This window comes from Paramacrobiotus metropolitanus, unplaced genomic scaffold (assembly GCF_019649055.1).
Source record: "Paramacrobiotus metropolitanus isolate TYO unplaced genomic scaffold, Prichtersi_v1.0 Parri_scaffold0000119, whole genome shotgun sequence".
Taxonomy (NCBI): Eukaryota; Metazoa; Tardigrada; class Eutardigrada; order Parachela; family Macrobiotidae; genus Paramacrobiotus; species Paramacrobiotus metropolitanus.
In genome coordinates this window covers 311265-326949 of record NW_026570339.1, presented here as the reverse complement: position 1 = coordinate 326949, position 15685 = coordinate 311265, and the positions used below count along the sequence as shown (strand labels likewise).

At 44.2% G+C, this 15685-nt stretch overlaps 3 protein-coding genes and 1 long non-coding RNA gene across 4 annotated transcripts; 2 read left to right on the top strand and 2 right to left on the bottom strand.

Moving 5' to 3' along the window:
- Positions 1–1337: 1337 nt before the first annotated feature.
- On the top strand, positions 1338–1902 carry LOC129598309 (four and a half LIM domains protein 2-like; the record flags this gene model as incomplete). The annotated part of the gene is made up of 3 exons (XM_055496147.1): positions 1338–1355; positions 1559–1633; positions 1702–1902. Coding segments are annotated over exons 1-3 (294 nt in total), but the record flags the coding sequence as incomplete, so codon positions are not given.
- Position 1903: 1 nt separating this feature from the next.
- On the bottom strand, positions 1904–3810 carry LOC129598330 (uncharacterized). The gene is made up of 3 exons (XR_008691684.1): positions 3292–3810; positions 2043–2098; positions 1904–1914 (listed from the first exon to the last, which is right to left on the bottom strand). It is a non-coding gene; the product is annotated as an uncharacterized LOC129598330 (long non-coding RNA).
- Positions 3811–9556: 5746 nt separating this feature from the next.
- Positions 9557–11207, bottom strand: LOC129598321 (uncharacterized). The gene is made up of 2 exons (XM_055496162.1): positions 10779–11207; positions 9557–10675 (listed from the first exon to the last, which is right to left on the bottom strand). The coding sequence occupies exons 1-2, from the start codon at positions 10888–10890 to the stop codon at positions 9720–9722; spliced, it is 1068 nt and encodes a 355-aa protein (XP_055352137.1). The 5' UTR covers positions 10891–11207; the 3' UTR covers positions 9557–9719.
- A 2718-nt stretch (positions 11208–13925) lies between these two features.
- Positions 13926–15620, top strand: LOC129598299 (uncharacterized). The gene has a single exon (XM_055496128.1). The coding sequence runs from the start codon at positions 14208–14210 to the stop codon at positions 15012–15014; it is 807 nt and encodes a 268-aa protein (XP_055352103.1). The 5' UTR covers positions 13926–14207; the 3' UTR covers positions 15015–15620.
- The last annotated feature ends 65 nt before the right edge of the window (positions 15621–15685 follow it).

Genomic DNA, 15685 nt, shown 5'->3' with positions numbered 1-15685 from the left:
CTATGAAATTACTAACGAAAAGGGCAAATCTTTGAACCGAACTACATGAATTTACCGATTTTTTAAGCCATGGGATAAGGAGAAATGGCGAAAGGTCTAGGAGAAGATGTTGGCTAGAATAACTGCAAAATTCGTTTTCAAAATTTAAATCAAAATGTGAACATGTCGGATTTGCAGTGTGTTACAGTAAATGTTTCCACCTTCCGCATTTTCCCGGCCTTGTAAAAACTTTTGATTTTCAGAGGCGTAATCTATTTTAATTAAATGCGGTAAAGCAAAGTCATATAAAGATAAATCGTCATGATTTGTAAGACTGGCTGTTTGCATCTAGAATTTCGCATCCAGTCTTTCATCCGTCCAAACCGAAGTGCGGGTCCTGGGGGAATCCAGTGATGATTAGTAGTCTGGTAGCCTGTGGAAAGAGGAAAAATTAGTACATGTCGAAAACAAACAAGTAATGTACAAAACCGTTTTCTTTACCGTCTGTTGCCGGCGGCTTCTGCACCTTTCGATGATGCCGGATTTGGGTTTGGCGTAGTGGAAACCGTGGCGGTAATACGCCAAGGTACCCAAGATGCCAAACCCAAATCCAGACAAGCCAAACACCGCTCCATTGGAGCGCTCCATTGAAGCGCACAGCTACAAACTATCATTCGGCTTTAATGTAGCTCCATTGTGAAGCTACATTAAAGCCGAATGATATTTTGTAGCTGTCCTCCAGTCCTCCTGCTTTTGTCGGTTCTCCTCCTGGTTTTTTAAGACACTTTGCAGGAAACAGATGACGAGCGCATCGTGCTCTGTTGGTGTACAGTACTGCAGATACGGCGGCAGCGGACCACTGTTAATCGGCACGGACATTGTTGTCAGGCCGTCAAAACTGGAGGACCCATTGCTAAGGGAAACATAAAATTTAATAGCGTAAAAGCCAAAAGAGTGGTCAAAAATTTTTGCATCTTAAAAATGAACAGCTAATCAATGAGAAAAATGAAATTAAATGACTGCGAGGAAGTGCACGAGTGAGAGCTCCTTTTAACGGAGCCAGACTGAGCGATGTTGCATGACTAAGCGACAAAACGTCGCTCATTGGTTGTTTTTTTGGACCACCACAATCTGTCTGGAACTTTCTAATTTTTGACATGTTTTACTGAGTGGAAGAGTTCTGCGCCAACTGCAAGTGCCCGCGCATGGGCCACGAGGTCTACTTCAAGGTCGGTACTAATTTTCCATTTCTAAGGCACAGCTATCTGTAACTAGAGTAGTGCTGCTCACTGACGTCATACAATATATTTAACTACAGTAATCATAATTCATAGCAACTTACCGGTATCATCTATCACATGCACATGCATCACTGCGTGCTGCCAAAATAGTTTTAATTTACGCTGTATGCTGACATTAATATTGTGAGCTGCTGGAAAAGCATCCAGATATATATGAAGGAGTAGAAATTATTAATAGTAACACAATTAAAGAATTTATTGGCGAACGAACTAACCGTATCTCTGTAGAGAATCACCAATAGGCAATAGTGACTGCGAATGAACGCGTGCCGGCGTAGAGAAGCAGTCACTGCGGCAACTGCTACGAGACCTCCTTCGGCCAGAAGTGCGACGGCTGCGGCGAGATATTCCAGGTGTATTTAATGGGTGACCTTTGCAAAAAGTGCGGCTATATTGTTGCACGTTTTAACTGTCTATGCAGGCCGGCACGAAGAAGCTGGAGTACAAGGGGCGTCAGTGGCACGAGAAGTGCTTCGTCTGCGTCTCCTGCAAGCACGCCATCGGCACGGGCTCCTTCGTGCCCAAGGACAATGAGATCTACTGCGGCCGCTGCTACGAGGAGAAGTTTGCGCTCCGCTGCTCAAAATGCATGATGCAGCCATCCAACAAGCGGGCCGGGTTTGTAAGGGTGAAGCTGTCATAAAATTAATACAAAAATATGCCATCGAAATATATACTAATAAATGTAAAGAACGGGAAAATCGGTCAGTCGGTCTGCAAAGTGTTGCATTATTTATTTACTGTCTAGCAAAGAGTACCTACCGATTTAAGGAGTATACAACATCCTAATCCACACGAACGACAGCTTGCCAGAAACACTATAAAGCGAAACATTTATCTTTATTGTTTTATCATTTATGTATCGCATAGTCATTGCGTTTAGATACATGCCACAGCAGAACAATTCTATTATATATCTGAATTAGAACTGGTATCGAGCTAGATCGATCGTTGATTACGAAGGATGCAGAGTTATCATTTCGTCGCTTTTGATCACAGATTTGCCACTGAAATAGGATGGCTAACCGCCAACTGCACAAGAAAACTATTTAGTATCCGTCTGATACACATGTATATGCTACGTAGCATATACATGTGTATCAGACGGATATTATACGTCACGTGTACGTGACTGACATCTGCAGTTATCATAATTATTATATATGTAAATTTTATATGCGTATTCGTCAGCACTTTACAAGCCGCGCGCGGTAGATCGTTCCGTATGAGCTCACATTAACGAAGGCAAAAAGAAAGCGGTAAAATATACCAATAATATCAGATATGTATATAGTGTAGCAAAGTCGAAAATGTCCCTTTCCGTGACCTTATATTCTACGTAATGACTGCCGGCGAACAGTATTATTCAGCATTACCGGCCTGTTCGAGAAATAACTGCTTTTGATCACCGTTAAATTATTTTACAGTTCAACGAAGAGGAAATGCCGCTTCTGTTGGTACCGTGGAAAATATTGTTTTGTTTAAAAGTAACTGACCCTTAATATAATACTGTTATCGCGTTACTGGAAACACATTTCAATAATAAATAAAACATTCAGCGAATAAACTGGATGATTAAATGGTAAACTGCTATAAACTGGTATCGCTGAGCGTGAACCGAATTTTACTTACGTCTTTGGATGATTTTAACGGTTTTGTCAGAAACTGTTCTCGCTGTTAACCTGCGCAAAAGGATGGCAAACCGGATGATGCGTATGTTCGTGATTGGTGGGAGCGTTTTTGTCAGGACGTGTGACAACAATTTAACCGTTGTATATTCAAACGTTGCATTTTACTCTGTGGGCATACAAATTGTAACATGCAAAGTGCGTACAAATACAGTATATACCGTATTAAAAGAAAGATCCGCTTTCGCTTATGACCGTATGCAAGTCCCTGAAAGCCTGTGATGCTGTTCGGACCACGAAAGGTCGCTCGTACCCGTGTTTTCCATGCATACACCTGGCTATTATATCACTTAATCTTAACGTATGAGAATTTATTGCTGTACCTGATCAAGCATCAGTCACGATTTCTCCATCGTTGAACACATTTCGATAGAGCCACGGTGCTCAAAACACCCGCAATAAGGCTAATTGAAACAGCGGCGGTGTAAGCAGGAAAAGTACAGTGAGGTCGACTTTGGATTTACTGTTATAAGTCCCCGGTCCACTTCGCCGTCCTTTTCCTGCTTACGGGTCAGAGTGAGGAGTAAGTGGTTGTCATGTTCGAACATGACAGCCAATGTGATGGACATGCTTGCCAATTTGACAAAGAACCAGGAATTCCTGGTTCCTGGTTCTTGTCACACCGGCAAGCATGTCCATAATCAGGAGACTGCATGCAGAAGAATAATAAGCGCCAAGATGAACTGGGTCGGTCGCGTTAGCGGCCGTGCTCATAGGTCGAGCATGCGCTCCGGTGAAAAGATTTACAAAGAGACGGAAGAAAAACAGAAAAAATTGCATTTTTGCGCGCGGTGACTAACTGTAAGAAGGAAGTTCCACTGCATGAACAGTGAAACTTCACAGTTCCAAGCTATTATAACTGCGAAGCGACAACTGAGCGACAGAATTAACATCGCTCATCCAGCAAGTTTTTTTAGCTTGTGGTTGCTCGAAACCACCACAATCCGTATCAATTCCCAGTGCAATTTCTAGAAACGAAATCAAGCCCGTTCGGGGCACGAAACATGCTGGCCTATCCGGAACATTTTCTGTTCCAGGACAATGGCATTTCCGGGCCAACCTATTGTGGGCCAGATCTGGTTCAGTTTCGTGGGAAGAACTTGCCCAGAGTGGTGCTGAAATATTCTGGCCCAAAAAAATCATAGTTCTGGCCCACAAATAAAGTTTTCTTTATCTGGATATTTTTAATTCAGGTAGCGAACAAAATCTAGCGATGTCAGCTACAAAATTCCTGTTGATTCAGAAGCCATGATAACTGACCGGCAGTATGTACATGTATGCAATGTACATATTGTATTACGTACGTAAAATGTCGTATATCCGGTCCGAATAGAGCCTAGTAATAATAAGTAATAATAATATTATTACTTATTATTGCGGAGCTCTATTATGAATTATTATTACATTATAATAAAATATAATAATAATTCATAACTGCTTTAAACTGACACAACGCGCTGCAGTCACTGCATATAATAATATCTATATTATATTATTTGAAAGGAATTTATGAGCATTGTTCTATAAATCCAAAGTTGAAAACTACTACTACATCAACAAAATTAATCATGCAGGTAATTAAAGAAATATTATTGTAAATTGTAATACAATTTACTGAAACAATTTGCTGGACCATTTGGAAACTGCCAGCCGGGGTAGTTCGCTTTTCCCGCGCTTGGAGGCGGTACTGCCGTTGCTCTAGATGCACCATACTGTACTTATTGCACATCACTGTGCTGGAACCGCAAGGTATCTTTCCAACAGACAGTAAGCGACCAGACGGAGTTACCTTGACACCATGGGATAGAGGACGAATGCTGGCATGGGATGCTACTTGCGTCAACACAATGGCCATATCGCATATTATTGCGACATCCGCACGAGCGGGAGCAGCAGCAGCACAGGCCGAACAGGGCAAGATCGAGAAATATCGCGATATCGGCCAAGAGTACTGGTTCCGTCCTCTGGGTTTTGAAACGCTCGGGCCGCCCGGACCGGAAGCTGCCCGCACGATAACGGAATTTGGACAGCTCATACAACAAGAAACTGGCGAAAAACGTGCCACGGAATACCTTCGCCAACGGATCAGCATTGAAATTCAACGAGGAAATGCGGCATCGATCATGGGGACAGCGCCATTGGGAGCAAATTTAGATCAAATTTTCTCTGTAATTAGGCCGCCCCTCTCGATTGATGCTTAATAAGAGTGATTGCCTTCTAAGTTACTGTAAATGCTTTGGTGAGGAAAAATAAAAGTAAGTACATCACTGTCAAAGACTTATAAGTACTGACATTGTTGGCTTCTGGCTATTGCAAACTTTTAAACAATAAACAGCTCTTCTTCTACTTTGATTTTATTTTGTTCATGTTCTACTTAATTGTTGTAATCACGAAGGCATTTTTGTGCATTTCAAACTTGTAACGACTGCTTCTGGGAATTTGTTAAGAGCGCTGTCTTGACGCTGTAATTTCGTGCAGTTCAGCCTTTACTGTTCCAACGGTTCGTGTAGTTTGCCAGCTCTCGACTTGCGTCGGTTCTCTGATCGTCAAAAACCTCTTTTCCACTGAGAAACCGCCTTGTCGAAACCTTCTACGGCTTAGGATCAAGCAGAAATGTTCCGAAAGATGTGGAAATTAATACAAATTAGAACAGGATGATCCCGTGCAGGTGCGTGCGTAGCGTTAAAAGTACTTTGAATAGTGAATACGGTAATATTATCAGTATATGCAAACAGCAGAAATACGCGCATAGTTTATTTGCACTGGGAAACTATTTATACTAAATACTGATGGGAACTATTTATACTAAATTTATACTGATGGGACACGTAACTACAACGCGTACTTAACTACGTACTGCTGTTGTTTTATTTTTTAATTAATTATTGTCGCAGCTTATTGTGGATAATTTTTTTCGCGTGTGTGAGAATTGCAATTTGTGGAAAAAGTCCTATTTGTTTGTAGTCCATTTTTGTTATTTTCAAACTGCAATAAATTATTGATTTTAAGTGTTAAAATGATTATTTTATTGACTAATGAGTGGATTAATAAGTATAATAATTGCAGGATTTTTCTCAGAAATTCCCCATTTCCCGATGAACATTATTCAAGAACGCCTGCCCACAGCCAGCACGCGCATGAACCCATTGAAGCTGCCGAATATTTCCAACAAGAAGTTGCGAGAAAAACTGTATGCCATCGGGTCGGAGGCGCCTTCGAAGAGAGCTGATGCGAATGTTAATTACGAAATTATTGAGCCGAAATACTGAGAAATGATTGTACACATATATACGCTGTGCATCTTGTTTTTTACATGTTTATGACGTGCTTAACGCAGCCCTGTGATCAGTGCATGTGATGCGCTACATGATCATTATGTTATATAAATGTTAATAAAGCATACTAATTGTATATCACTGAATAATAAAGCTAAGTCGTGTTAAGGCGTTGGTTTAAGTAAATATAAAATAAAAAAGCTACTGCAAACCAAAGTCAGTTAATGTATGGACTGGGCCTGAATGCTGTTACATATCGTGTTTAGATAGGCCCAGGCGGAACCAGAACTTGCTCAGAGTGGGTCTACAAATAGGCCTTCCGCCCGTATGCCGGTAGGCCTGAGCTCTCTGGCCCGCACAATGGCACCTCGGACTTGGTTTCTGGTCCCGAACAGGGTAGTTTGACAGGCCCAAACAACCCCTGTTCGGGTTTCAGATTAGCACTGGGAAGTCTGTCACTAGTTGATTGGTTACGCTTAAATCTGGCTTCCGGTTATCATGATCTTTAGACATTTTGTTCACATGTATATATGTATATTTATAGATCGTGCAACAAGAAATGCGTTCTTTTCCGTTTAGCGGAATTGGTTCATTCGTTCAGAAGGGACAATTATAGCAACAGATTCCATGGGGATTGCGGCGGTTCGATCTGACTTAATCTAAAAAATGTTCTGCTGGATGAGCCATGTTCTGTCGCTCAGCTATCGATTGACAGTTTCGCTGTTTCTAGAAACAGCGGGTGCTATTTTCACACCCAGTACACCGGATCCGCCTGCTCCCAATCCTGTCTCCGAGTCAGACAGTTTACCACTTGCCCTCCGCTGGGAAAGTTATCGGTGGCTGTACAGATACGATTAATGCTCAGTTATTCAACAACTCCGTGCTTGGCCAAAGATCACCGCCGGCACATATATGATATACATAATCGTGGTCAATGGTCACCATCGACCGGGACGTATATTTACAGAATCATATTAACAGTGCTTGTATTTCCGTAATTGTTGAATAACTGCAGAGGTGATAGCGACGCACGGATGTCATTATTATATCTTTAATTCAGCTCCTGCTGCCGTGCAAACGCCATATATATACTACCGACAGAACACTGGCCGCCGCTGCAGCATTACTCACACTCTGGTCCCGGCGTCCCGTCATCCGAATTCCGATGGCCGTAACTAAAGGCCTTTAACGCGTCATCTTGTGGCGCATTCGCCTGCCCCCGCTGGATATAAATAATTATGCACTCGATGGATACATACAGGGCCGTCGTTAGACCCCTATCCAATTTTCAAAACGCTACTCCTCCTACAGTTTCCATCCGATAATTTTTCTGAATACACCATTGAACTCAGCGTAAAATTCTGAACAAGATGATTGAGGCCGATTTTTGAAATTCGAATTTCCCCTGGATCGACTACAACGGGCGGTTGCCCTGTGCGACAGACATGTTTTTGGGGCTTTCCCCCCTGGCCCCCCTAAACATATTTTGACACTAAAAAACACGTTTTTAGCTTGTTTTAACTCGTTTTTCATGAACTTTAACTAATATTGAGTGATTTAAATTTTTTCATGATTCTACATCGTAAATATCATCATCATTCGCTGGAAGGAAAGTATTAAAAGGCCAGTCGTTATCCGATTCTTGCTCCAATCGATCGTTTTCCGGCACATCGTTAAAAGATTTACAATACCGTAATATTGTGCAATTTCCAGTCCGTTTTAATGTGATCGTAAACATTTATTTTTGGTAAAATACCCCCTTCCTTCTCCGAGCAGATCGACATGTCGTTAAAAGACCGCGAAAGATCATCACGAATAAAGTCGGTAAAACAGAATTTGTCTTCGGTCGACGTTCTTAACTTTTTAAAGTTGTAACGACTTTCATGTTTTTTTTTATGTCGAGGTGCGCATACTGAGCTGACGCTTGCTAGAAAAACAAAATATTTCAACACCTTCATTTCTTTACCTAACATTGGCGCTTTGTAAAATATTATTCTACAAAGAGAAACGGCTACACGAGCTGGTGATCAAGCAAAAAGACGGCACAAAAAACAAGTAGAGCTTCGTTTTGGTAGCCCGGAGCGATTGCATACTTGGTGAAACTGGTTAGAAAGTTGGCCCTGTTTGGCACAGCAAAAATAAAATCGCTCAAAACCATTTAAATTTGATGAAAACGAGTAAAAACAAGCTAAAGACGTGTTTTTAGTGCCAAAATATGTTTAGGGGGCCAGGGGAAAGCCCCAAAAACATGTCTGTCGCACAGGGCAACCGCCCGTGGTAGTCGATCCAGGGAAATTGAATTTCAAAATCGGCCTCAATCATCTTGTTCAGAATTTTACGCTGAGTTCAATGGTGTATTCAGAAAAATTATCGGATGGAAACCGTAGGAGGAGTAGTGTTTTGAAAATTGGATAGGGGTCTAACGACGGCCCTGGATACATATACAATATTTATACCGAACCTCTTCAAACTTCATTGTGCCACAAATACATATTTGAATAACTTGTGTATTAACCTCTATTTTGCATCTCTACCTCTATTTTGGATCCGGTGTACAGTACTTGTTTAGCTTATCTGAATTCACTGTTTTCTCTGCCTTATGTACTGCTTTCTACGTATTACAGAAGCTTTCTACTACATATCTACCTACTTATTTGCGAAGGCACATTATGTATTCTGTAGGCTGATCATGAATCTGCATCCAGTAATCAGCGTGCATTTATGCGTTATTACAATGAACGATACTAATTTGATGGTTAAAGTTTATGTTACTGCTGTATGGCGAATACTGTAAGTCAGAGAAATCGCTGTTAAAGCCTAACAGACTCTTCGAATAATTTGTTGGGTTCGACGAGCGACGAAGACTATCTATTGCAGGAAAAGCGATAATACCGTATATGCCGCTTAAGAAAGTACAAGCACATACTGTAATTCAAGATAAGTATGTAATCACCGAGGTCTCCGTAACCGTGCAGTACCGTAATATCGCAACGTACATGTGGAAAGCCTGTGCCGGTAGCCGTTTTGTGTTGTAAGCCCATGCCGGCATATTGGCTATTGTTACACATGATGCGTGTTGATGCCGTACAGATCCGTACTTTATGATCTGACTGATTTTCGGCGGGAAGAAGATGGAGAAGAAGGAGACGCAGATCCACAATTAGCGCGCACTGAATACGGATCGGTCTTCAACGAGTTTTCTACCTCCAGCATCCCTATGCACAAGATCCACGACGCCGTAACAAGATACAGTAACCAAAACGCGGATAGGTTGAAGAATCTGACCGGTCACGCAGCAAGTGGACAACAATTTTTAATTTCATGAAGATTACTGTAATGTTGCAACCGGAAGTCATCTGGCATCCGGTGCACAAATCAAAATAAGTTAAGAACTGCCGGAGCGCCGCCTTAATTGTGCGCTTAATTTTGTTACTGAATGGAAGTACATTTGTATGACTAACGGACGGACGGACGGGCTAACACAGCCTGGTAATGGGGACGTGATCAATTGGTGAATGACAGATAGGCGGCCTGCACCAGCCATTCGTGGAGGTCGGGATCGGCCTTGAACCAGCACTCGTAGCGGCCAGCGTCGCCGCGCTGACCGTCACGATCTGCAGCCGCGAGGGGCAGCAGCCGACGCCGTCGGTGTAATTATAATTATTTATTCGCTGGGTGTGGATGCGGAAAGCACTGCCCAGACCGTCGGCGCCGGCGCCGATCTCATAGGCTTTGGCCGGGTGATTGTCCGGCGCCCGCAGCACGCCGCGTTCGTGGTACCAGATGAAGCGCCGCTTGTAGCCCTCCGGCGACTCCTGCAGCTCCTCCAGGCGCGTGTTGCAGTAGAACTCGGCGCTTCCGCCGGGCGGAGCACTGGCGTCGCGCATGGCCGGGACGAAGATGTCGCTGGCGCGGTAAAGGGGACTGACCAGGAAGTGCTCCACCGTTGCGGCCGTGTCATTTATGTGATCGCTGCCTCGCGGCGGCCGCTCCGTGCAGGTGTAGCGGCCGGCAAAGCGCGACAACGTGTTGCTTATTCGCAGCTCGTAATACATGGACGAGCGGCCGGCCACGCTGACGATCTGCTGGTGGAAGCTGGACACCGGCGGCGTGGAAGTGTCGTGGCCGCAGCGGCAGACGAAGCAGGGCTCGGGGCAGGGGTTGAAGGTCGGGCGGTTGTGTTGGAGCGCGCCCAGGGTCTGGTGCTGCCACAGGGGAAAGGTCGCCGGGTCGTCCGGGTCGATCCAGTCGGGGTGCGCCACCGGGCAGGCCAAGGTGAAGGAGCTGCCGAAAACTGGCCGCACGCGGGTGACGACGGGCTGGTTGGGTTGGGGCCGTTGGGGCCGTTGGGCGGAGAACGCTGCTTCCACCGATACCAAGTTGATCACGTCGCCGTGGCGGTGGCGCACGGCGTAGTCGAAATTGTCGCGCACTGCATGTTGAAACAATAACCTCAATATGCAGCAGATAATACTCGTGCTCGTGCTGCAATTGCATTAACCCAACAATGACGACGCATTCGCTCATGCACTTACATCTGGCATGGTTGCGTGCCATGTGCGTCGGGATCGAGCAAGCCATCGCGATCCCGACGGAAGAAGGCGGCAAAATATATACCCACAGGACAAGGAGACAGGATAGTGCCATCGACGCCCAACGCAGTCGACATTTAATCCGTTTTCCGACAGATTCCTGTTAGTACATATAAAATGCCGCTTGCTGAAATATCCGTGCGCACGGACAACTACTGCACGGACACGGTTAAGACGAAATCCAACTGCACAATTTAATCAAGAACGCTTCTCCACCTTATTAACGATAATAATGATACAAGTACTATGGGGTATTCATATCGTGCTGAAGCAAGTTACTGTAAGTTTAGCAATTTGATCGAAGTATCGAACACTTTGTAATCATCAATAAACAAAATAAATGCAATAAAAAAATTATTGTTCAATATGCAATAAAAATATTTGTTCAATATGCAATAAAAATATTGACGTTAGTTGCATGTTTATATGTTGTTGTTGTTGCATAAATATACAATGTAATGAATGTATTTTATTAATGCTGTCAAATTTGAATCGTCAAGGCAACAAGCATTGACAGTACCGATTAGACGCTTATTAAAAACATCACTGAATTCTACTGAAAAACTCCAAAACTTTTAGAACGCAGCGGCAACACCCATTTTCTGTTAAGGATGATAAGGCCCATAAAGCCAAGTGTTTCAGGAATATCCGTACTGCAGTAATGGATGGATGGTTACCAGCCGAACAACGATAAGGAATTCGCGTTGTTTCCGGTGTATGATATTATGTACTAAGTTACTTACTAACCTGAATATTAACTTTCCGTGTTTATGCAGTTTACGGAAGCTAGTTGCCTAGCAATCTAGCGTCGTTTGCAGAAAGACCGGTTCTTACTAGCTATAGCGCAGTCACGAGCGGTCAGTCAGGATCTGTACAATCAAGGAACAGGATCTAAGATCTTGTTCCCTGAGTGTTCCTTAATTGATGCTGCACATACTTGTATGTTCAGTGAAATCTTACGATATATACTGTCTATACACACTGTTAACTCGTCCCAGGTTCAGCTTCATCTGCCATGTCCGTCCATCCAAGCCATGCAAGCCGCAAGGTGCGGGTCCCGTGGGACATGCATACCGCTGAGGAAATGGTCATCCTTAATAATATCCATGACAGCCGACAGTTAAATAAATAAAATAAGTAAGAAGAATTAAGAAAAATAACAATCAGTAATTATGTTTTAAAGAAGCATGTGGCGTCATATGCCATAATAACTACAGTACTGCCCACTGCACTTGTTAATGTATCCGCAAATCGTCAAAAAACGAGGACTCTCCACACATATCCCAGAATCAGGGCGGTGATGCTTGATGCTCATAGATGGGCAGCAAAAACAACATATCGACAGTGAAGTTGTAGCGACTTCGCTATCGTGCTGCTGCTTTTGTTGCACGGTTAGCAGTGCGCGGATCGAGGATGAAGGAATCCCACGAAGCTACCAAGTACCAACTGCGGAATCCATGGCGTTATTCGCGATCTCGAGATCGGGAGGCGCTAATTTGGTATTTATACTATGCTCGCCCTGTTCACGTCGTGAGCGATCGCGAGCATATACCAGATCAACAAAAACCGTTCTAATAAAGGTCAAGAAATTGTTGCTTTTCGCATTTTCGGATCTTGCATGCAAGACCTTGACCTTGACCTTCACGTTACTTCAGTTCACTTCCTCAGAATTCTGCGCAGAATTCTGAGCAAGTGAACTGAAGTAAAGTGAAGGGAAGCGAAGTGGAGAAAGCGAGATAAAAAACGGAGAAACCTCAGACTGAAAGACTGAGATCAGAGAAAACGTTGCCTGGCCAAAATTAATACTCGTGTTTTTTTAAGTTGTGGTAACTAGAACCACCACAACGTGAACCCAGCGGCCAGCTACTACACTGAACAGCATGTTTTGGTGTGCTAAATATCCTGCTGCAGGATGCCAGCAATAACTGCTTATTAAACGCGTTTCAAATTCTTGACAATTCACATTCTATAAATACGAGTACGTACATGCTCTTGGATCGTACGCTCTCTGCAAGGCACACTGCACTGAGTGTATTCTGCACGATGGCTCTGTTTCTCGCATAAGAAACCGCTAAACATCCATTAACCAACACCACCACGCTGCCGACCAGCAGTTCCGGTGAAGGAGGACAACCCTTTAATAGCTTAGTACACCACCTGCTACGCCCAGCTCTCCGCCACGCACTCGCTGTGCCGGTCAGCAGTCGCTGGTGGGCAAGGGCTTTATCACCGACAAGGAGAACATCATCTGCCCCGACTGCACCAAGGCCGAGTTCTAGGCCAGTCCCATTGTGCGCTCCGCCGGAAGGATCGAGCGATATCCTTACTTAGATCTCTAACCCAACTCCTGCGATCATGCGACGGTGCAGACGCTCGGCAGTACACTGGCCGCGCTGCCGCGTCATATAAATCATGTACACTCTACGGGTAGTTGATTCCGCCATCCGCGTTGACCGTTATTGCGAGCGAAATTATTTCGGATTTATTTTGAAGTTACTTACGAAATATTAACAAAATGTCCTCGTTACTACTCGCTATTAACGGAACGATACCCCCTTCGTTTCGTCAATAACGACGGATGCTGCCGTTTAAACGTTCGTTAATTGTGCCCCGTCGTTAATTCTATCGTCAGTCGTACACCTTCTTGATACAGGCAACCAGCAGCTTAACAATGACGTTGACACCGCACGATGCACCGGAAGTCTGCAAATGAATCCGACACATAGCGAGTAATTAGGACTACAAAATACGCAATAAAATGATGCTCCTTAAGTAGCAAAGTACTTTGTACTTACCTCGTCATAATGCGACCAGAAAATTTGCGCAAAAACTCTTCAAAGGATTTGGAATTTTGGACGAAGAAGCTAATCAAGCTGTAGGTAAAAAACAACATAATATTATAGTATATGTATTACCAGTTTCTGGTAATTGTACGCGTTGTTCATGTACAATACTGTCAGACAGAGTGTCAGTAGTCAGTACATCAGAGTAGATACAGTAATAAATTACATGATCAACAGCGGAATTAAAACATTTACTCGTACATTTTTTAGCTTAACATTAGCTGAAATACTGTACACAATACAAAATTAAATACAAACGAAATCAAAAGTAATAAGAATAATAATAATTATTCGTTATTGATACTCGTAATTAAGTACACAGGTACCTATTACGATCAGTTGAGAAGATCCGTCCATACTCACTTGTCAGCAGTCACTGCCAGTCAGCATTTGCATTTATCAGACTTCACGCAACAGCACCAGTTTCTGTTTCGCCCTTGTTTTCCTTTATGTTATAATTATTGGCTTATTACATCGCTCAAAACCATCTAAATCTTATTTTTATGTGCTGAATTATTTTGTTAAGAAGATGCCCGACTGTGTAGCGCCTGGGTGTGATTCGGGGCGGGCTGGATGCTCGAAAAGCCTTTCGCGATTTCTGTTCCCCAAAGACGCTGAGCGAAGAGCTGCGTGGACACGTGCTGTATCCCGACGGAATTTCTCTCCTTCTTATGCGTCGTGTTTATGCGAGCAGCATTTCGAGGCGCGCTATATCATTCGTACGGACATCCTGAGGAAACCGGACGGAACGACTCTGGAGTACAAACGCGAGCGGCCCAAACTGACGAAGGACGCCATACCCACCATATTCCCTCGAAACGCTGCAGTGCTCAGCGAAACTGGCAACCCTGTCTCCGTCCAGAAACATTTGCGGAGGAAAACCACGAAGGCACCCCCTGCCACTGCCACGGCGAATCACTGCCACGGCGCACAGGAGCGAGAATTTACAGAAGCGGAGATGGAAAGCGACGAGTCTCGTGTGGAGAACTTGCACGATCTGCAACGAGTGCTGGCGTCTGACCACGTATCGCGCATCTTATCAACGCGTGGATGGAAACAGGATTGTACTGATGCCTGCGTAATCTTGTACAAAGTGTCGCGCACTCCGGGGTATTTATTTATCGACCGCCAGATCCGAATTTCCGAAGCGTTGGAAGTGAGTGTCATTGTGAACAGCAGCAGCAGCGCAGCGTCTGTGCGCAGGTTCGCAGCTGTCCCTGCAACGTTGTCCTCCTCATCCGAATTGTTGGATCTGCTGCGCTGTGTGGAATCTCTGTCCAGTGGGAATCCTACTGGAGCTGGAGCGGAAGAAGACGTAGATTCCCGACTTGCATAAACCGCAATCTAGTTTCTGGCCTCGTTACCCTGTGCTGTACTGCCGTTGTTGTGAAGCTGGCATTTGCCAGCTTTTAAAGAAGTGTACTTACTAGCGGTGGTCGTGAACCACATTATTGCACAAGCGCGAGCGCCAATACCACTGGGAAATGGTATTGGGGTTGTGGAATTGGAAAAGCGTGACGTACGCTCTTCGTGGCGTCAGACAAATTTTATGCTCTTGACGAAGACTTATTGCAGCACCTCGCGCTTCGCGCTCGGTGCAAATTAGCAACGAATATGATTGATCTCTTTAATGTCTCTGCACTTCTTCAATATTTTCCGTTTTCGTGTGATGTGATCATTTGGCTGATTAAAGAACCTCATTCCGTGTTGAGAATATGATGTAGTTAAGTATAACAAATATTGTACGTCTGTGCAGTGTATACAAGCAGCTGCAAGAACAGGAACAGATCCAAAAGACAAAATTCGTGAGCATGATGTTGCAGTTGCACGGCGGAACCGGAAGTGGAAGCAGCAGCCGTAGGCCAGTCGTAAGCGCCGCCGCCCACCGGGTGGCGGCGCTTGCCGTGGCGGCTTGCGCTCCTGTCGGCGTGCCACGTGCAGGTGAATCATGCCGCCGTCGCGCTTGTTCATCGCATTTAGCGTCCATTGCGTTTGGCTGTAATCGCA

Bases quoted from the DNA above. Each gene is read 5' to 3' on its own strand.
- LOC129598321 (XM_055496162.1), bottom strand. From the start codon at position 10,890: ATGGCACTATCCTGTCTCCTTGTCCTGTGGGTATATATTTTGCCGCCT. The intron at 10,676-10,778 runs GTAAGTGCATGA...TTCAACATGCAG, and splicing joins GGCACGCAACCATGCCAGAT to TGCGCGACAATTTCGACTAC.
- LOC129598299 (XM_055496128.1), top strand. From the start codon at position 14,208: ATGCCCGACTGTGTAGCGCCTGGGTGTGATTCGGGGCGGGCTGGATGC.